The 21,905-nt window shown below is 48.9% G+C and overlaps 6 protein-coding genes across 6 annotated transcripts; 3 read left to right on the top strand and 3 right to left on the bottom strand.

Annotated features, from left to right (window-relative positions):
- Positions 1–269: 269 nt before the first annotated feature.
- Positions 270–4,322, top strand: NIT4 (Nitrogen assimilation transcription factor nit-4). The gene is made up of 3 exons (XM_062948870.1): positions 270–313; positions 376–2,900; positions 2,955–4,322. Exons 2-3 carry the CDS (start codon positions 1,312–1,314, stop codon positions 4,036–4,038), a joined length of 2,673 nt encoding a protein of 890 aa, XP_062797362.1. The 5' UTR covers positions 270–313; positions 376–1,311; the 3' UTR covers positions 4,039–4,322.
- On the bottom strand, positions 4,312–6,063 carry HNT2 (Dinucleoside triphosphate hydrolase; the record flags this gene model as incomplete). Its single annotated transcript, XM_062948871.1, has 1 exon — positions 4,312–6,063. The coding sequence occupies one exon, from the start codon at positions 6,061–6,063 to the stop codon at positions 4,312–4,314; it is 1,752 nt and encodes a 583-aa protein (XP_062797361.1).
- A 445-nt stretch (positions 6,064–6,508) lies between these two features.
- Positions 6,509–8,933, bottom strand: QC764_603680 (uncharacterized protein; the record flags this gene model as incomplete). Its single annotated transcript, XM_062948872.1, has 3 exons — positions 8,157–8,933; positions 6,669–8,098; positions 6,509–6,609 (listed from the first exon to the last, which is right to left on the bottom strand). Exons 1-3 carry the CDS (start codon positions 8,411–8,413, stop codon positions 6,509–6,511), a joined length of 1,788 nt encoding a protein of 595 aa, XP_062797360.1. The 5' UTR covers positions 8,414–8,933.
- Positions 8,934–12,710: 3,777 nt separating this feature from the next.
- HEM15 (ferrochelatase hem15) lies at positions 12,711–14,416 on the bottom strand. The gene is made up of 3 exons (XM_062949123.1): positions 13,918–14,416; positions 13,261–13,843; positions 12,711–13,208 (listed from the first exon to the last, which is right to left on the bottom strand). The coding sequence occupies exons 1-3, from the start codon at positions 14,131–14,133 to the stop codon at positions 12,760–12,762; spliced, it is 1,248 nt and encodes a 415-aa protein (XP_062797359.1). The 5' UTR covers positions 14,134–14,416; the 3' UTR covers positions 12,711–12,759.
- QC764_606180 (ATP-dependent DNA helicase II subunit 1) lies at positions 12,793–16,791 on the top strand (the record flags this gene model as incomplete). Its single annotated transcript, XM_062949122.1, has 3 exons — positions 12,793–14,807; positions 14,861–15,469; positions 15,517–16,791. Exons 1-3 carry the CDS (start codon positions 14,739–14,741, stop codon positions 16,789–16,791), a joined length of 1,953 nt encoding a protein of 650 aa, XP_062797358.1. The 5' UTR covers positions 12,793–14,738.
- A 597-nt stretch (positions 16,792–17,388) lies between these two features.
- QC764_606170 (uncharacterized protein) lies at positions 17,389–20,783 on the top strand (the record flags this gene model as incomplete). Its single annotated transcript, XM_062949121.1, has 3 exons — positions 17,389–17,968; positions 18,027–18,913; positions 18,966–20,783. 3 exons carry the CDS (start codon positions 17,389–17,391, stop codon positions 20,781–20,783), a joined length of 3,285 nt encoding a protein of 1,094 aa, XP_062797357.1.
- Between the last annotated feature and the right edge of the window lie 1,122 nt (positions 20,784–21,905).

Here is a 21,905-nt window from a genome sequence, read left to right as displayed (position 1 = left end):
GTCGTCGTCGACATATTATGCAGCTATCCGGGCAACCAATAGATAACCCGTATTCAGAATCCGGGGGTACCCCCACACTCTGGTCTAGACCCGCAAGCCAAGCCTTTCTTGGTGGTGATCCTTCGCTCTTGGCATTCCCGGGACCAGGTAGCGAATCAACTTGAACTGCTGAGCCAGGAATCTTATCAAGCCCATATCACTATGATCATCTTGAGCAGAATGCCATGAGGCCATGAGACCTGGTGGAAGCTGTCAGTAAACTTCAAAACCAGACTGACATGTTTACGAAACCTGCTCAGCGCGATTCTGTTAGGTAAAGAAATTTAACCAGGGCCACGCTGGACGGGTAACCCGGCTGAAAACCCGGCCTCCCAGGGTCTTTTAATGTCTCGCTCGCTGTTCACACCTCGTAGGGAACGGGAACACCATCCCACCTTTCGGGTCGTCCCAGACCGAATGGCAGCTCACCTCGACCACCCATCACGAAACAGCCTTATCTTGCGGCGATCTGGCCAGCAGCGGTAACTTATCTCGACCAAACACCGCATGCTGCAGTTGGGTCTTGCTTTCTCAATGTCCAGCAGCTATGATTCTCTCGGTCTTGAATAAGGTCCACCAGCAGACGGTTGCCACCCATGCCAATAGACTGCGTTGGCCTATCAGACAACCTCGCTCGTTTATTTCGTCGCGTGCGTCTTTGATATGCTCATGCTTCCCTCAATTCTCGCCATTCCTTTCTGTCTCTGAATTCCTCCACTTTTCCTGCCATCATTCAGGAATCCCAAACAACGTTTTGCCGGTAGCCTTGCCGTCAACAAGTGTCAACGCTAGCTATTGCCGCATCCCACCCGTGGCCCAAGACGAGGCTTACACAACAACGGGCGCCTCCTGACCACCCACCACATGACTGGCCGTGACTAACACCCTGCCGTTGCTGTTTTCCGGCTGTTCAAACCCAGATATTCCTCTCCTGACATTACGACCCAGCGGGTGAAAGGTGAGCGTTGAAAAGCCGAATCTTCAGCTGGAGCTTCAACCTCCAGAGTGGGCCGTGAAAAAAAAAAGCTGGGTGACCCCCGCGTCTCTAGCTCGGAACGCCCCCTTACCTTTCCCCGCAGCGGCAGCGGGTGGCCTGGTGCTTTCAAATCACTCGGCACTCACTCGCAGAATCGTCGGGTTCATCTCTGACACACCGCGCTCCGATTTTCCCCACCGTCCCGGCCATCGCGGGGCACCCGCAAGTCAAGCACCGCAATCATACAAGTGATCGGGGATCCACCGCTTGTCCCGCCGCCGCCGCCGACCCGGAAGATGGAGGGAACCGACGTCGCCGTCGCCGCCTCCTTTGAACACGGAGATCTGGATGCTTTTGCGGGAGGGAGCGCCGACCCGCCGCCACCGTCCAAGAAGAAATCCAGGCGCGCCGCCGATCCCGCCAACCAGAAACGAAGGTGTGTAAGCACTGCTTGTATTGCCTGTCGCAAGAGGAAATCAAAATGCGATGGTGCTCTACCGAGCTGCGCGGCATGTGCCAGCGTCTACGGCACTGAATGTGTCTATGATCCCAATTCGGACCATCGCCGCAAGGGCGTCTACCGTGAGAAGACGGACAGCATGAAGGCCAGGAACTCGACTCTCCAGATTTTGATTGAGGCCATCCTCAACGCCGCCGAAGAGGACGTACCGGCTATTGTGAAAAAGATTCGTACTTGTGACAGCCTGGATAACGTCGCCGAGTCCATTCTCAAAAATGACATCTCTAATGAAGCAGATGAGGAGGAGGACTTTGGCCGATTGGACGACGACTATTCGGCAAACCTACCCGTCGAAGGCGAGAGGGAATTGGCGCGCAAGATGGGAGAGTTGAGGCTGGAGAATGGTTCGGTTCGATTCATCGGTGGGACATCTCATCTGATCTATCTCGGCGAAACCGCCAACGTACCTGACGAACCAGAATCCGAGAGCTACCTGTCGGGCGAAGATCCAGTGACTAGCTGGACCGAAGTGACCAAGGACACACAACTGATCGTTCACCTCATCAACATGTACTTCAACTGGCACTACCCCTATTTCACGACGCTGTCGAAGGACCTCTTTTACCGAGACTTCTTCAAGGGGAAACCACGAGGCCAGCCACGAACCACGGTGTATTGTTCGTCACTGCTGGTCAATGCGATGCTATCTCTTGGATGCCACTTCACAAGTGTACCGGGCGCTTTTGCGATATCCGGCGACAGTAGAACGAAGGGGGACCATTTCTTCGCCGAGGCAAAGAGGCTTATCGTGGAGAATGACGAGTACGAAAAGCCAAAACTCACCACTGTGCAGGCATTGGCGCTCATGTCTGTTCGAGAAGCGGGATGTGGTCGGGAGGCTAAGGGCTGGGTATACAGCGGTATGAGTTTCCGGATGGCTCAGGACATTGGTCTTAACCTAGACATTGGCGGTATCTCCAAGGATAAGGACTCGTTAGATGAAAAGGAGGTGGATGCCCGAAGGATCACATTTTGGGGGTGTTTCCTATTCGACAAGTGCTGGTCAAACTACCTCGGCCGGCTACCTCAACTTCCGAAGAACTCATACAATGTACCAAAGTACGATGTATTTCCAGACGAAGACGCTATGATGTGGTCGCCATACACAGATGCCGGCTTTGACCAGTCTTCAAAGCAGCCTGCCCGAACAAGGGCCACTGGCTTACAGCTATCGAAGCTTTGCGAGATTAGCAGCGATCTGCTGCTCTTCTTTTACCACCCTAATCATATAGGACGCTCTAGTGGGAAATACGTTGAGCTTAAGAAGCTCAGCGAGCTGCACAGGCGACTAGAGGATTGGAAAGCAGAGTTGCCAAAGGAGTTTGAGCCTAAGGAAGGGCAATTGCCGAACGTCATCCTGATGCAGTATGTCTCGTTGATTTTTTTTTTCCTTGATGTGTTGTAGCTAACCTTGAGCAGCATGTTCTATCACCTGCAGTACATCCACCTGTTCCGGCCATTCCTCAAATACACCCCGTCGTCATCACCATTACCATCACATGTCTCGCCCAGGAGGATATGTACTTCCAACGCTGGCGCCATCTCCAAACTGATGCGCCTCTACAAAAAGATGTATAACCTACGACAGATCTGCAATATCGCCGTATATATGGTGCACTCAGCCTGCACAATTCACATGCTCAACTTACCTGAAAAGACAGCCAAGAGAGACATTATCCACGGCATCAAACACCTGGAAGAAATTGCTGAGGATTGGCTGTGCGCTCGCAGAACACTGTCTATTCTCAGCGTTCTTGCGCGGAAATGGAATGTCGAGCTCCCCGAAGAAGCCTCTTTGGTGCTCAACCGCACCGACGAGAAGTATGGCACGTTTAGCACTTCGGACGTCCCGTCACCAAACAAATCATCACACTACTCGGCGCAGTCACCACAATCCCTGCCCGCTTCCCCAAACAGCAAAGCCGAACACAGTCCACCAAACCCATATATGTACCCATCGAGTCATCAACACCAACAAATGACCTTTGACAGTCGTCTCCCAGCAGCCAGCATGTCCCCGGATATCCTCGCCAACTTCAGCGTGGCTGGGCTCCAACTTCCACAAACACAATCGCACACATCTAGCACCACGGCCGCCACTTCCCCGATGGCCATGTCGGTAGCTGATCCCCTATCGGCAATGAACGCCTGGTCGACCGTGTCGCAACCACCACAACCGCCGATGCCTTCGTACAACCCGTCGCCGTTCAACCCTAACCCAAGGAGACATGTCAGCTCGAATTCGGGGTATGTGATTGACGGACAGGATTGGTACATCAAGGATGGCGTGAACTGGCAGCAGAATTTCGAGACATGGGGCATGTCGCCGAACGGTGGCGGACCGCAACAAACGAACCAAGGGCCGAGCAATGGTGATCCATCATCGCTTTTTATGTTTAGGGGGTTGAATGGTGGTGGCAGGGGAGGTAATGAGATGGATACCGGTGGTTTTGATAATTTGGGGTCGATGGGGACGTTGGACCATCTTCCTGGGTTGGATTAGATTTGTTGCAATGGGTTATCATTGGGATGGGAGCATTGCTGACTTATTTCGGATACTCTTTTGGGATATATTTGGTGGGCAGTGTACAAATGGGCTTCTGGTTGGTTACCTAGGTAGTTTATATACGTTTTCCCTCGTTGCGAATCGGATTGATTTGTTGCTTGGAAGAGTTAGGCATGGCATTTATTGCGTGATATTTGCTTTGGTTAAAGCGATTGAATAAGCGTGTGAACATCTCTAGCCTTTTCGATACAGTTGACATCTATCAGGCAATTATTTCGCCTTTGCCTTCTTTCCCTTCTTCTCTTTGCCACCTTTACCTCCCTTGGTTTGTTCCCGATCCTGGACTACTTTGTTATTTTTCCCACCTTTCCCCCCGTTGACCCCCTTGGCCGCCAGCCATCCCCCTAGATCATCACCCTTGATGGGAAATCTTACAAAAGCAAGCTTGCGCTGCCTCTCGGCCCTCGCAACCCCGATCAAAAACCTCCTCTGAACGTCCTCATCGACCGTCAAGGCTTCAAAGTTGACGTGCCAATTCGCAGACACACCTTTCTTCTCGTTCAAAATCCTGATCAGGACAGTCTTGTCTTTGCCCGATCCGTCAACGTCCGAGCCATGCCCAAGGGAAAAGTTCTCGTCTTCGTCGAAGAAAGGCTCGTGTGCAGGCTTGTTTGAAATGAATGTTTCCCACCCAGCCGCCCGCCGTTTCCTCGCCTCCCGCCTCTGCTTCCTCCTCTTGCCCTTCCACTGGTCATATTTCTGATCATACAGCGCCATAAACTCGTAGTCCACTTGATAGTCCTCCCAACCACCTGGTCCCCTGTCGTCGTCAAAACCATCAAACCGGTCCAAAGCCTTTATCGCTCTTTTATCACCCTCGAATAGCTTTCCAACGTCTGGTGGTTCCTCATCCTCAATTGCCGCTTCCCCCTTCCTCGACAACCAATCATGCCATCCAGCAAATTCACTCATCGGCTTGCGAACATAGCCATCATCCAACCCTTTATTCAACGCCTCCGCCTCCTGCTTGACCAACCCGAGATCCTTTTTGATTTCCAAGATCAAATACTCTCCAAACCCCATTACCCCCCGCTGCCGTGACTTTACTTCTTCACCTGCTACCACATCGTCAGCCATCTTTTCCCCTTTTTCATTCTCTATCCCATAATCTCTAACCTCATCCCTCTCCATCTCCTCCAACACCCGCTTATACACCTCCGCCTCACTCTGCATATCCCCCGCCTCCCTCGCCATCCTCTCCGCATCCTCAATCCGATCGAAATTTCCCCTCCCCACCGGCCTCTCCCCCCCACAGCCATTCTCCTTATCCCACAACGCACCCCCTACATTCCCCTCCTCCCCAGCCATCCTCTCATAAAGCTCATCCCCCGCCCCATCCCCCCCCTTCTCCGTCACACCTCTAATCCTCGGGATAACGTGCACATGCACATGCGGCACCGTCTGCCCTGCCTCCTGCCCGTCCTGAACAGCAATGTTAAAACTCCCTTGCTCCGGGGCGCCAGGGGAAGGGAAGTAATGCCTAGCGAGCATGACCTGGACTTTTTGGACGGTGGACCACAGGTCGAGGAGTTCTTCCTGAGACAAAGAGGTGAGGCGTTTGTGTGGGTAGATAGGGCACACCAAGACGTGGCCTGGCAAAAGAGGCTTTAGGTTGACGAGGGCAAAGGTGAGGGGGGTGAGGAGGAAGATTTGAGAATGGGGGATGGGATAGGGTCCGAAGGTTATGTTGGTGGGAGGGGGGGAGGATTTTGAGGGGGTGGTGGACATTTTGAGGGAGGGGATTTTTCTTGAGAGGGAGGGCGGTGGGGTTGGAAAAGTGGTGAGAGTTGGTCGTCGTTGTGGTTGTCCAAGTTGTGGTGGTGGTGGTGGTGGTGGTGGGGTAGGTCGTTTTTGGTGAAGCAAACGCTGCTGCTGCTGTTGCGGGAATGTTCCTGGGGATAAAGAACAGTGAGAATATACACCGGGAAAAGGCTTCAGCTTTGATGCTCGTGAGGAGAGCATGGTGGCTGGCTTACTTGGGAATAGCTTGCCGATCTGTGGTGTTATTGACTGTCGTTTAAAGCCGAGTGCTGTTGTTGAGAGTGAAAGTGGGATTTAGCGGGCTTATAGCGGAAGAAGCTCGGCCTACATCAAACGAACGGTTGCCACAGCCACTCACAAAAAGGGTCCCCGCGCAGGTCACATCCGACCTCAATGTTGATGTGGTAGTTGGCATTCAGCATAAAAGCAAGTATCTCAGTTTTTGAAACGGTCGGGTGGGTAATTGGAGAGTAAAAGAATGCGTTCGTTCAGTTCATGAATTTATGCAATGTGCTCAAGTTATGCACATCTACACCTGACTCTGTCTAATAACTTCGAGTGATCAACCTCCCAACAACCAATGCAATGCAGACAAAATCCCACCCATATTCCAGATCCATATTGACATGTGAAAGCTACATCACAATCAAGAGACTCTCGGAAGGAGCTCATCATCCTCCAGCGCATCCCGCTCACCAGGGGTAGCCACAATCTCGACTGGCTCCGCATCATCCTCGGTCATGTACACTGTAAAATGTCAGCACCCAAGTCTATTAGCTCTCACATCATTCAGTCAGGAAACTTACCTCCAGGTTTCAGCATAAGCGATGCGATAAACGTAGCACTGAACAGGCCAGCCAGCACCACAAAGAACGCCTGCGGATACGACGACACCGTTGCGGCATAGATCCCGTTAAATAGAACCGGCGCACCAATTCTCGCCAGCGAGTGAAGCAATCCTATGCCTCCAAGAAGCTGACCAACACGCTCAGCGGGCACATGTTTGCTGAGTGCAGCTTGAATAGTAGCTGAACCGAGGCCACCAAACGCCGTGATGATGGCGCATCCAACAAATATCGCTGGATCCCGGACAACAGCATACCCAATCACTCCCACCACGTCCGACAGAATCGCGCTTCTCAAAATCCAGATATCGAACTCGTCCGCCCCGTTATTCTTCTCCACAATCGGCGCAGTCGATTCCCGCCTCAAGCGAGCAGCCTTTCTCGTCCGGAACACATAGTTGATAACCGGGAAGATACCAAGCAAAACCACAACCCTGACCATCGACACAAGCGAGACAAACCTCGAGCTCTCCAAGTTGCGCCATCCAAACACGTACTCGGTGTACAATATTATAACCGTCCCGCCACTCATGGCAGCCCCGAGCAGCACCATGTCCAAAAACGCCAGGATCAAGAAATTCCTCCTCAACCTCGCATTGTGCGCTCCCTTGGGAAACAGAATCTTGAGCGGCGCAAACGGGTTCTGGTTCTTCATCATGTACACAACCCCATTGATCTGCTGTCCAAGCATCGCCCTCATCGCAAACTCCCCAACCCTTGTCGCAACAGTCGGTGGCCGTCTCGCGGCCTTTTCAATCTCGTACTTCTCCCTCGCCAGCAATTGTCTCTTCTTTGACAGCGATTCCGGGGTGATAAACAACATGGAAAACACCCAGAACATATGACATCCCAGCGTCACATAAAAGATCGACAACAACGACCCTGTCCACTCAGCGAAATACCCCGCCAACAGCGGTCCAAACGCCAGCCCCATGAATAAGCACGAGTGTAGGTACCCTATCGCCACACCGCGCTTCGAAGGGGGCGTGCAATCGCTCGTGTACGAATGAATCAGCACACTACCCGCCGTAAAAGAACCCGTAAGCCCATCAAACAACGCGCCCAAGATCAGCCAGTTGTAATGAATCGTTTCCGGGAACTTGGCCGCCAGGATGGTAATAATCTCATTCATAATCCCACCCAGCGCGCAAACCGTCAGCATGAGTTTCCTGCCATAACGATCCGACAACGACCCCAACTTCGGCGCCGTCAAGGCGCTGAGTAATCCAGTCAAAACATTGAGAACCATCATAAAGGTTGCGACAGACCGCTGAACTTCAGGGATGAAGCATTGGTCGTTATCTTCGCCAGGAACAACCGGAGTGAAGGTGAAATCTGGGTCGCGGGCGGAGCGGTCGGCAAAGTAGCGTTTGCATACCAGCTCGAGAATCCTGTATCGATAATCAGCTAACATCATCCTCTGTTTGACTGAGGGGGGGAGGGTCATACAAATTCAGCTTTGGCACCACCGTCCCTCCAAATGCCAGGGTAAAAAGCGCATATGGTACCAAGAGGAACCAAACTGTCGGTCTCCTCCACCAAGGCAAACCCTCAAAGTCTGCGTAACCCACCCAGGCCTCTCCTTCATCTTGTCGTCTTTCGCTGTTGCTGGTTTCATCTCTGTCCCTTAGCAATCTTGTCGACTCGGTCGCGTCGGTGCCGACATCGGCTATTGTCTCATCGCGCGCCATGTTGTGAGTGCTCATCCAGGTGCCCGTTCTGATATCAGGGATGCCGCGAAACAGTCTCTTATACCGCCATGTAGCAAAGGTCCAATTCGTGATGTGAAACCGTTGAATGGTGGTTCATAAGTTGCAAGGAGAAAGAATTGTCCGCCCCGCAAACCAAAAAAAAAAAGGTAAAACTGTCGTTAGGCGCGGGAGGAATTACGACATGAATTGGTTTTTGTTGTGAGGAAGTGATTTGGAGCTAGTGTTATGTAAACTGGTGCTTCGTGACCTGTCCCGAGCTAGGATAAGATGGGACGAGGCCCAGAAGTCCGGGGTTAAGTGGGATATCGCCGAGGTGAAGAGGCAGTCTCAATTAGACATGAATCAAAACTATAGTAGGTGGGAAAGAGCGACAGACAAGCGGCAGATTCTAGGTCCTAGGGCATGGTACAGAGAAATCAAAGTCGACGAGAACAATAACGAAAGAACAATCCCAAGCAGGGATATGCGCGCACCTCGGGACCGCAGGTGGTTTTATGAACTGTTCCTGTTAAATTCAAGGCCTGAGAAATAAGGTAAAATTACAGGGCGCTAGGCTATGAGGTCTATAGGGAACTAACGGGATTACACAAAGTAAGCTATAAAGAAAAGAAGTTTTAACTTTTATAAGATATTTAGAAACTTTTGATACTACTATTTTGCTAATCCTCAGCTTTTCAACTAATTAATATCAGAATTAATAATATATTTATTATTATAATCTAATTAATCTATAAACTTTAGTTTTAATAACTATAAATTTAATAATAGTTTTTAATAATCAAAACTTTGCTTTATTATCTTTTTAATTATTTTAAATTTCAATTCAATATATTTTACTAAAATTACTGATTAAAATGACTAAAATTAATAATTTACAATAAACATCTTGAACTATAAAATCGCCAAATAAGTTTAAAATTAAAATTTTCATTATTATAGTTTATAATACGTAATAAAAATTATTATTTATTTGTTTTTATTGTAAAGCTTCAAGCTATAGTTAAGAGAAATATACTTTATTTGGGACCCTTATTAGCTATAGTAAAATGGTCAAAAAAACACACAAAAACAACCACAATACCACAAATGTACCCTTAACAGGTCTCTGAATGATGGTTTGGGGTGCGGCTACATGCCTGAGGATTTGAGTAAGGAAGTGGGGCTCTCGGGGGATTCGGGGGTTCAGGAGTCATGTATATAAGCGGTCTGCTTCAGGCATTCTATTTTAGACAGGACATCGACTTTTATTTCTTCATATTTTTGTGCTTTGCACGCGTGCAGGCAATTCTGGCCCTCTGATCAGGCCAATCCGGTGCTTATTATGCGGCCTGCGAGCCCATAGTGTCATTTCTTTGTTCTACGTGGAGTGCGGCCTGCGAGCGAGCTACTGTCACGCAGGTGTGTTCATTCAGAGACCCTGTTGAGGGTATATTTGTGGTGTTGTAGTTAGTTTATGTCTTTTCTCACCATTTCAATGAATACACCCGAGTGACAGTGGCTTGCTTGCAGGCCGCACTTCACGCAGGACAAAGAAAAGACACTATAGGCTCGCAGGCTACATAATAAGCACCGGATTAGTCTGATCAGAGGGCTAAAATTACCTGCACACGTGCAAGGCACAAAATACGAAGAAAATAAAAGTCGATATCTTATTTAAAATAAAATATTAGAAGCAAACCGCTTATATATATGACACCTGAACTCCCGAATCCTCCAAGAGCCCCACTTTCTTACTTCCTCTAATCAGAAAGACCTTAGGCTTATGGCGGGACCCCAAATTAATAGTTTAAGAAACTATACCTTAAAAACGTTATTTAAAAGCTCTTTATAAAACAAACTTATATCTAGAACCTTTGAAAGGAATACTCAATTAAAAATAACTTTTAAATAATCTTAGTTCGGTATAGCTAAACAGTATATAATAATAGCTTATCCTAACTACATTAGTCTAGATATTAATAATTATAATTTATATTATATATTACGGAACTGTCTATTTATATTAACTAATTATAACGAATCTTTATATAGAACTTCTAAAAAGGATGCGGGTTAAAAGTAACTTTTAATAATTAATTTGATATAATGAAATAGTATATAATAAATTTTTTAATATAAATATTAATACTATAAGTATAAACTATAATTATATATTACGGAACTATCTATTTATATTAATTAGTTTCTCGGTATAAATAAACTTTATAGTCTCCTATATTATTATCTTTTAATAATAATCCTATCCTAGATTATTAATTCTTATTAATAATCCCGCGTTAGATTATTACTTCTTAGCAATAATCTATAAGCGAGGCTACTCCTGTCTTAATTAGTTCCACTAGCGATTAGCTATGCGCGTTGTGCCCCGCACACAGTCTAACTTACTTATTAGCTTAACTGTAACACCAGTTCCTCTATATATATAAACTACCATCTTTTAGGTACCTTTATCCTTTAGGTACCTCCGTACCTAGCTTACTACGTTTACCTAGTAAGCTTAGTGATCCGGCTTACCTCTGCCAAGAAGTGAGCGCCTTTTTGTGCTGCAGCCCCGCCATTATATTTTACTATCTTACTTAATTAGTCTTTACAGCCTGCTGCAGTCTCTACTCTGCCTTGCTATATAGTTAGTCTGTGACACTTTATCTTTAATTTATGTTAAAAAAAGTGCTATTAAAGCTTATAGAATATAGGCTTAAATAGCTATCGGCGCAGTACACTAAAAGCAAAGTTGACTGTTATAGCTTAAGAGGCAAAGTCTGAGACAAAGCAATAGTTATACTAACTAATTTATTAAATACTGTTGAAATAGGTGCTATTGAGGCCTGTAAATATAGGCTCAAATAGCTATCGGCACAGTACACTAAGAGCGAAGAAGACTTTGACTGCAGCATTCGACAGTAGCTGTGGCACTGAAGGAAGGAGGATTACAGGGGCGGCGCCCTGTAATATATAGAAGAGAATCACTGTAACATAGGCTTGTGAGGCACTGATGAGTGTGGTGAACCAGTATATTGATTGAACCTTATAGACTAAAAAATACCACAGTGGATAGAGTGTGAGGCAGAGGTCTTATAGGCTATCGGCCTCTTACTTGCTCCCCGAGAGTGGCTCCGTTTCCGGGCCTGAACGCGCGTTTTCCGGGCCCGAACGCCCGCTAAATGCGCTAACCAAATATAAGGTTAGGGGCCACGTTACAGGCCACGTTGCCGCTACTGTTTGGCCACTGCAGGGCACCGGCCTTAGCGCTCGGCTTTCCGGGACCTCGGATTGCTTCTGGAGGCCGAGCTTCCGCTCCGGTAACCGCAGTCTCTAAACACTGCTGATTCAAGCTATCGTATTGCCTCTGAGGCCCTGTAATATACAGGGCTCATATACACTGTAAAATCCACAAACCAAAGCTGTATTTTAACAATAGCATTACTATTATTAAATATATTTTCATAATAAACACAACAATTATAAATTTACAAAATATAATTAATCTAATCGAAAAAAAACTACTTAGTAAAGTAAAAAAGTTTTGAAATATAAAAGTAAAAAAGTAAATAATAAAATAAAATAATACTTTAAAAAATATTATTAAATTGACTTGAAAAAGTATATTTAGAAAAATATTTTAAATTTATAAAGAATCAACGAAATTATTAAAGTAACTGATAGGAAATTCCTTTTTAATTTTTATAAAGCACTTAAATATTTTTAATATTACCATTTCCATTAGTCTTTAGCTTTTTAACTAACTAATATTACAATTAATAATATAGTTATAATTATAACCTAATTTGTTAATTAGTTCTAGTTTAAATAATTCTCTCTACTGAGATTTAATAAACACATCATTACACTATAATAAATAGGGAATAGCCACAACCGTGGGTTATATAGAGAGAGGGGAATTCCAGGTCTTTAGCTCCCTCAATGAATAAAGCCTCTTGTAGATCATAGAATTTCCAACGGTTGGTCGCTGGTAAAAGCTTCAATCATAGCTTGTTTAAATCCTTCCGGCTGCGTTGGAGAGCCATAACACTACCCGAAGTCCGAGTGCAAGACATCTTCGGAGACTTATTCTACCAACAAAGCAACAGAGATAACGAAGCTTTTGTAATCTATTGGTGGTACCTCCAAGTGCCGTTCTAAATAAATGACGCACGAGGCAGGTTTCCATCCCGCATCCTTCATCGGCAGTCGGGTGCTGCATTGTCCGGATGACAAATGCACACTGCTGGTGGGCTGCATTGCCAGCTCTCCTGCATAATTCCCTAGGTATACAAAAGTCATAACAAACACTCGCAATTACAAGTTTACACAGTAAGATACATTTTTCTGCTGAATTCTGTTTATGCCAGCTCCTGTGCGGCAAAAAACTTCTTCGACTCGTGACATCTGTCGCTTTTGCAGCCAGGACACCTCAAACTCATCTGTGGTGAAGTCGCAATCCCGCTGTCCAGATGGGTCTTGGCCAAGTCGGCCAAAGCCTTGATAAACACAGGGCTGTCGTTCAAACTCTCAACACGCTTGACGGTGTCCTTGTGGCCCGACTCGCCAATTACCTCCTCATCGAGCTCGTAGAGAGTCTCGATGTGATCCGAGGTGAAGGCAATGGGAATCAAGACCAAGTCTTTCTGACCCTTGGCAATGTACTCTTCAACTGACATCTGGGTTTGCGGGCCGAGCCATGGCTGAGGGCCAACCTGAGATTGCCAGCATAGTCTGTAAGGGTTGACATGGCCTAGTCTCTGCATGACAGCGTGGACTGTCGCACCAACTTCGGCAGGATAGGGATCGCCTAGATGCATGTTAGCACTGCGGTTGCGTAACCAAACAAGACTGTAACATACCCCTATTCACGACCGTCATAGGCAAGCTGTGCGCAGAAAACAGCAAGACAACCTTGTCCCTCCTCTCGGGAGGATACTCCTGCAACTTTGCCTCAATGTTTTGCGCAAAAGCCTCGACCAATCCAGGGTGGACCGGCCATCGATCAATCACACTCCACTTGATAGTCCCATCGCTCCCGTCGTCCAGCGGCCCGGCCTTACCCTCCAGCCTCTGCCTCCACTTCCAGAGCTCGTTCAGACTGCTTCCCGTTGTCGAACAGGAATACTGCGGGTATTGTGTAAAAGCAACGGCGCGACCTCCTTTTCCATTACCAAAACCATCCGCCAATAATTGCCGGTACATATGCTCGGTCAGGGGGTTGGCATAGCGGAAGGCGACGTAGGGCTTATGAGGGGCAGTCTCAGGGGAGATCTGGTCGAGTAGCTTGCACATCTCCGCGCATTGGAGCTCAGACCATTTGCGAATGGGGGAACCGCCACCGATGGCAGCGTATTGCTTCTGGATTTTGGGGGTACGACGCTTCGAGATGAGGGGACCGAGGTAGTTTTGCAGGCGGCCAAGAGGAATAAGATCAGCATCGGCCTGGCAGACGAAAACACAGTCAGTCAAACCTGTCACTGGCGAGGAATAGGAAAGCGTTGGTAGGATTGGCGCACAAATAATCTACTGAGGAAATCGCCAACTTCATCCGTTGTGGAGGGGCCGCCCATATTCAGGAAGACCATGGCTGTCGGCCCCCGAGAGCGGGTCATGTTCTGTGTTACTGGGAACGGTGTCGGTGTCGCAAGCCATCGTGTTTGTTGCGCAACAGGCTTAAGGAGGACTGAAGATCGCAGAGGGCGCAAAGCGGCGGCCGGGAGTCGGAAGGCCATGGCTATGACGGAGTCCGGCAATCCGGGTGTGGCTTGTGATTTTATAACAGAATCACACAGCCGAAATCCCGGTATGGTTCGGCGTGGAAAGGTGAGGATCGAGGGTCAGACACACAGGTGAGGCTTTGAAATATGTCACCGGATGACTTCTGGAACTGTTCGTGTAAAAAGTTCGGACAGAGTGTCTGGGTGGCGATGTCGGGGTAAATTGATAGATGTTCTGGACACTTTCTTATTACTCCGCATGTTTGCCCCGAATGGTTCGGTAGCAATTGCTGTCGGCCGACTTTTGCGATCTTGGCCTTCTCCAATGACGTTGGAGATCGGTCCGTGCGGCAGCTGCCAATAAGAGCGCTTCAATTGCTTTGTTCGTGACAAGAAGGCACGTGATTTGGCGTTTAGGCAGTCACGCGCCTGCCTGGTTCTAGCGCGTCTCAAGCTTACACCTGGTTGCATCATACATAATTTCATTTCGCCCGTTGAGTTGCGAGAGTCGATTATCCCTTGAACTGCGCAATATTCAATTCTCATCAATTGGACGGCGTGTGGAAACAAAATTTCTCAGGAAAACTTCAACAACTGAAAGGAGTTTATTTCCTATCGGAATGGCCTGGGGAGACGATGAGGGCCGCCGCTATGGGGGCGAAGAGGAGGAGGATGAGTTGGATGAGAATGTTGGTGAAAGACCAATGATTATTATCAGAGTTGAAGCTTACCGAAACCTCAGGACTTCAAAACTCAAAAAGATGCCGTACTGTTCGCCATTGACGCGAGCGCGTCCATGTTGGAGCCACCTCCGAGTAGCGATGACAAGAAGTCCGATAAGGATTCCGCCGTGGTTGCCGCCCTGAAATGCGCCCATCAATTTATGCAACAGCGTATCATTGCCCAACCAAAAGATATGATGGGTATCCTGCTGTTTGGGACTGAAAAGTCCAAATTCCGCGACGAGACTGGTAGTCGGAGTGGCTCTGGCTATCCTCACTGCTACCTCTTCACTGAGCTCGATGTCCCAGGAGCGGAGGATGTCAAGAAATTGAGAGATTTGGTAGAGGAGGGAGAGGATGCCGATGAGGTGCTTGTTCCATCCAAGGAACCGGTACTCATGTCGAATGTGCTCTTTTGTGCCAACCAGATTTTCACGACCAATGCTGCCAACTTCGGCTCGCGAAGACTGTTCATCATCACAGACAATGAGAATCCACACGGGAACGACAAACAGGCCAAGTCATCGGCAGCTGTTCGTGCCAAGGATCTCTATGATCTTGGTGTGACGATTGAACTATTCCCTGTCAGCCGGGCGAAGAAGCCCTTCGACCTCTCAAAATTCTACGATGTAAGTAATCCTGGCACATTTACCCGTCTGTGGCCTAACAAGTGTAGGATATCGTCTACCGCAGTTCGGTCGAGGAAGGGGACAACTCTGAAGGAGTCAAAACATCAAGATCGGGCGATGGCCTGACTCTTCTCAACTCCTTGATCTCCAATATCAACTCAAAACAAACACCAAAGCGATCTTATTTCTCCAGGATGCCCTTTGAGCTTGCTCCAGGTCTTACGATCACAGTCAAGGGCTACATGCCACTCCACCAGCAAAAGCCCGCCCGCACCTGCTATGTGTGGCTTGGTGGAGAACAAGCCCAACTAGCTCAATCTGAAACTACCAAGGTTGATTCCGAAGCGAGAACCGTTGAAAAGAGCGAAATCAAAAAGGCTTACAAGTTTGGCGGCGAGTACATTTACTTCACCCCCGAGGAAGCAAAGTCCTTGAAGGAACTCGACACCAAAGTTCTCCGCATCATCGGCTTCAAGCCACTGGCCAACCTCCCAATGTGGGCCTCAGTCAAGAAGTCAACATTCATTTTCCCAAGCGAGGACGGTTACGTCGGTTCAACCCGTGTATTTTCGGCTCTTTGGCAGAAGCTATTGACTTCCAAGAAGGTCGGGATTGCATGGTTCGTTGCTCGAAAGAATGCCAATCCTGTCATGGTGGCTGTCATTCCGTCGGGAAGCCTCAACGACGAGGACGAGGATTCAACCGCACCATATCTCCCTGCGGGGCTCTGGCTTTATCCCTTGCCCTTTGCAGACGATATCAGAAGCGTTGAAATCAAGACCTCCACCAAGCCTGCGGATGAGCTGACAGACAAGATGAGAGAAATCATTCAGAACCTTCAACTGCCCAAGGCCACATACAACCCTCTTAAATACCCAAACCCTGCTTTGCAGTGGCACTACAAGATTCTCCAGGCCATGGCGCTTGAAGAGGATGTTCCAGATGCCCTGGATGACTTGACTATACCAAAATACAGGCAAATTGACAAGCGGGTAGGTGCGTATATGGCCGAGTGGAAACAAGAGTTGGCGGACAAGGCGAAAGAGTTTATGCAACTCCGAGCCACTAAACGCGAACTCGAAGAAGACGATGCGGAAGAAAGACCACGACTGGCCAAGCGGCCAAAGGCCGCAGCAGGCAGTGCTAGTTCTGGTGGTCAAATGAGCAACGCAGAGCTCAAAGTTGCCTGGGAGAACGACACATTGAAGAAGCTCACGGTGGCTGTACTCAAGGATATCTTGACAAGCAAAGGAATCAGCACAACTGGAAAGAAGGTTGATTTGTTGGAGAGACTCGAGCAATGGATCGAGGAGCATGCGTGAGGGAGGCTGGCCTCATGTACTTATGTTTGTTTGGATTAGTAATAGCGCGGCATTGGGATGAACCGTTTTGACTTACATATGCCGTGTACAACTGGGCTTTCCTATCTGGCTCTACAATACTTCACTGTTGTATACTTTCGATGTTGAATGTTGTTATCTATACTTCTCGTACATAAAGCATTTGAGAGTCGGAATCCACATATCGAAGCTAACCATAACCCTATTTCTACTGCTCTCGTAAAGACCAATAACCGCATTTTCCATTCGGCTGCCTCTCCCAGACTGGGCAATTTCCAGCTGACACGCACAGGCCATACCGCTCCCAGCCGCAGCCAAGTATACACACAGCGACAGACCCCACCTGATTTCGAGCTGCCCGCCACGCGCGTCTTCTGTGTCAATTGCTGCGATTGCCCACCACCGTGACGCATCGCGAGTTCAATAGTCAAGGGCAGGGGCTAATCCCAGTCACGGCAGCCACCAACGATCACGCCTGTAATCCAATATCTCCAACTTCCCTGCCCGCCTTTGTTCGACTTCGTTCGAGTACTACAACCCCGCAGATGAGCACAACAATCAGTTCGCGATAACTTCAACATGGATGCGCTGCTCGGTGGCCTGGGTCTGAGCCTGGGCGGCGCACAACAACCGAAACCTACGTGTGGTTCCATCTTTGAACTCCAGGACAAGCTGCGAACTGCTCTTCAAGGGCATGTAACCGAAACCCGCGCCGACTTCATCGCAGAGACATTCCAGATCCGGTCGAATGCCGTCTTCGAGATCCCCGTCAATGAAAACGAGAACGAAGCTTCGGAGAACGCGTCAAGCATCCATCCATCGCTTGGTGAAGGGGTGCGCGCCAGTGTTGGGCCTACAGTTATTGGCAGTGATGGACAACCCGCGCGTCGAGTCAATGCTAGTGACGCTGTCATCCATCAACCGGCAGACGACAATGCGGTTCAGAAGCTTGTGGCTAGCCATCTCACCACATCGCTAGGTCAGATTGATGGGAGTCAGTGGGTAGTACGGGCTGTTGCAAGGACCGATCAGGGCTGGACTTTCAGCTACATTTGCAAGGACTCATGGCAGTCATGGAGTCGGCAAGCTGCGAAGACCCCCGCCAAGACCGTTATTAGTGAATGGAGCGAGAAGGGTGGACAGGATCCTATCCATCTTTGTATGTTTTTCTTTGAGATGGATACCATATGCATAACTGCTAACAATATACCCTATAGCTCGGCCAGCTTTCGATTGCAGAGGGTGCTTGAAGATATCCTTTCTCAAGTCATCGCGGACCATCGAGGTTAAGTACGAACACTCACCGCTTCACAAGACTGTTGGACAACTGATTGAGCTTCTTGCCCCTCCGCCAGTTGCTCCTGTCGTAAAGACACCAGAAAATAAACCGAAAGAACCCAGAGCCCCAAGGCTACGCAAAGAGCCGAGAGCACTAAAGGAAACCAAGGCAAAAACACCACGATCGAGGAAGAGAGCTGTAGGAGAGGATGGTCTTCCAGTGGAGGATTCATCACAGCCAAAGAAGCGGCGAAAGAAGAAGGACTCGACGGCCCCAGCTGGTCCGGTTGGCGACCCTTCTGAGCGACAGCTCTACAACAATGAAGTCTACGGTGCTAACAATGCTCAGCCGAACGGAGACTACGCCGATCCGGCGCCCCCGGTCTTCAACCTCCCACCAGGCGAGCTGGAGAGAAGGCGGGATGTTGCTAACAAATTACTTGCTGATGCTGGAATTGACCCACAGACCTTGTCGACTGAGCAGTTTAACATCTTTGCAAATCAGTCGCCAGATTTGCAGAAGGATTCACTGGCTATGCTTGTGAAGTATGGCGCGGAGAGACTGCGAATTGTACATCCTACCAAGGACGGGGCAAATTCAGAGCAAAGCACACCATCCCAGAGCCCTCCAGTTCAGGTGCCAGCTTCAAAGACGCCCAAAAAGAGGTCGCGGAAAAAGAAGTCGGAGGCAGAGCTCCAGCCAGAGGAGCCTGTTGCACCCGTTGCCCCTATTGTACATGTCTATTCCGGCGCGGTGGAAGGCAAGAAACCCCCACGTGGTGTGTGTGACAACTGCCGGACTCACAAGCCACCCAAAGACTCCAAGGTAAGACATGTTCTAGAACGAGTAGAACCGGAGAGGCTAACACATGTTATAGTGCGACAAAGCGCGACCTGTGTGTCAAAATTGTCTCGCCAAAGGTTGGTTGTGCCACTATTCCCACAGAATACGGGGCAAGGAGTCGAATGTCGGTCCAGAGGCATTGGCTGCACCAAGTGCACCAGAGCCAGCCCCCGTTGCTATTCCAGACGATGAACCTGAAGATTTAGGGTCACCTGGATTTCACACCGAGCCTGCCGAAGACCACCAAGCCTCCCAAGAGCTTTCGCCAGACTCAATTGAAGAAGCGCCAGAACCAGTGGCTCATGACTACCCTCATCAAATCGAATCACCCTCCGATACCTTCTCTCAAGCTCACGGGTTATATCACCACTCTTCAGGGCTAACCTTCCCTCCAACTTCCACAACCCATACAGAACTAGCACAGCCAGGCATAACCACGGCACCTGTGGAACCTGCCCCAATGGAGTATATCACTCCTCCGGTACTGGAACCTGTTGCTCCGACTATACCTGAGTTTACATATCCGGAAAATCACAACACAATGCCCCAGCCGCAGCACACGAGGGTGGTAGAACCACCCACGAGGCCGAGAAGAAGCCTGCCAACTAGCCAGCCCTCTCATCACAGCAACACTCATACCGCCAGTCACAGCAATCAGACAAGCCAAACAAGTGCTTGGTCTGCTCCTGCTCCTGCTCCTGCTCCAGCTCCTGCTCCAGCTCCAGCTACAGCGATGCCAACCCGGACTTCACCAAGACAGCATAGAAGTAAGAGGTCTGCTCCAGTTTCCCAAGGTTATGACGACCTTCGACAACAGCAACCGTCTGCTTGGACCAGTGCCAACCGTCCTGCGGCCACACAGCCTGCTCAAGCTGCACGCACTTCTCCCTACCAGTCGGCGGCACAGCTTTCTCGGACCAAGAGTCGGCAGAGCAACCGATCTCAGACCCCTGTGAACAATGCCTCGCGCCAGCCTCAGCCGACGCAGTCAGTGACAAATACCTCGGGTTATTCTGCTACTCAGTCCTCACAGCAGACAACTCAGCCAGATTCGATGTCAACCTCGACACAGGGCTACAACTACAACCAGTACTCGAACACTGCCAGCGCAAGTGCTTCAAGAGCCGATTCGTCTAATGACCGCATAGGCTACCAGCCCTATTCCAGCACACCGGCAGCGCCAAGTACGAACACGACCTCCTTCTCCAACTTTGACAAGGCGCTCGAGAATTATAACCGAACAAACCACATGACCTCATCAACCAGTCATTCAACACCGGTATCCCAGAATGTTGCCTCCTCTTACACCACAACGGCAGATGTCACACCCAGCGCTTCCCAATGGGGAACTACTTCGACTTCTCAGACCCGGAACTCTCACAACTACAACACCAATCAATCTGCTTCCAGCAACAACTCTTACACCCAACAATCTCAGGCAGTTCAGGGGTTTAACATGCGTCCTCAGCCGCCGACAATGCAGACTAGGAGCTCAACGGCGACGTATGCGCAGCAATCTCAGCAGCATAACCAGCAGCAGACACAGCGTCATCAGCAGCAACAGCAGCACACCCAACAACCGCAACAACAAACCCAGCAGCATCAACAACAGAGTTATAATACGTACTCTAACCAACCGCAGCAGCATACGAGTAACAATCAGCAGCAGAATTGGTATGGTTTTCAGAGTGGGAATAATGCCTCGTCGGCGTACAGCTCTGCGACTGCGGCGGCGGCTGGTGGGAGCGGGGGTTACTCGGGAAGTGGGGGAAGTCATGCGCATGGGGAGGTCATGGGGAGAAAGTCATGGGCAGCAGCATCGGTCGATGAATTTGTCGAGTCATACTTATAGCAGTATTGATGGGGGGGAGCAGGCGTTGTATGATTTGTTGAGAAATAATCCTACAGGGTAGGGGGGTTGATGGTGTGGATGGGTTTCTGGCTTGATTCTACATTTCCAAACACGAAAAGGGGGTGAAATAGATGGGGGAAGGGGTTATGTATATGTAATTATTGATGCGGGAGACTCACAAGTACATGGTATTTGCTTTTTGGGGGGGTTTGTGGGATGTGTGGGGGAGAAGGAGGGAAGAGGGATGGGATACGGTGCGTTATACTATGGAAAATGGCTTTGGCATTGCGTTGCTTGTTGCGGATATCACATTGCTTGTTGCGGTCGGTTAGATTTTAGACGGTGTTATTGCAAGAGCGGAATACCCGGCCGAGGGGAATAGAGTAGCTATTATAGCTCGGAGTAAATACGATGAGTTACATTACTCTGGTACTCGATTGTAGTTTAGAGGTGTGTGGGTGTTGGGAATCGTGATTGTGAGGTGATGGATGGGAGGCAATGGGGAGGTAATGAGAGGTGAGTTGATGGGGGTGATGCCAAGATTATGTTGCCACACAGTCCGGTGAAACTGAGCAACCAGGCAACAAGAAAATTATTGGTTCGCGGGTGGTTTTGGAGTGATTGAAGCATCCAAGGCAAACAGACAGCATTGGTATTTGGTTTGAGATTGCGGTTCTAGTTCGGATTGCCAAGGGCTGTGTTCGAGACGTAGTGAGGATCTTCTAGGAATTAAAATGCTCATGGACCACAGACACAACTGCCACTCCTGGTAGCATTAGCCTCGGATGAAGAATGCCCAGACTAAAACTCTCAAAAGGGAATGCAGAAAATAGGTAGTAAGCCGCCACGGTACTGCATGGAAACATGGTTGTCCTACCTCTCTACCCGAGCTCGAGGATGTTGGTCAGATCGAGTACAATTCAGTATTGCCATCAAAGCACAACAACAGAGATCGCGGCCTGGACTCACTGCAATATCCATTCTTGTAGACGCAATTGCCCTAAAGTTCATCATCCTCATCTCAAAGACAATCTCTGATAACCTCGTTCTGAACAAAACGATAAAACCTTGCTCTGTCAACCAAAACCCACAAGGACACAGGGCAGCTTCTTACTCCTTAAA

This window comes from Podospora pseudoanserina, chromosome 6 (genome assembly GCF_035222485.1).
Source record: "Podospora pseudoanserina strain CBS 124.78 chromosome 6, whole genome shotgun sequence".
In the NCBI taxonomy this organism is placed as follows: Eukaryota; Fungi; Ascomycota; class Sordariomycetes; order Sordariales; family Podosporaceae; genus Podospora; species Podospora pseudoanserina.
This window is presented reverse-complemented; position numbering and strand designations above follow the sequence as displayed.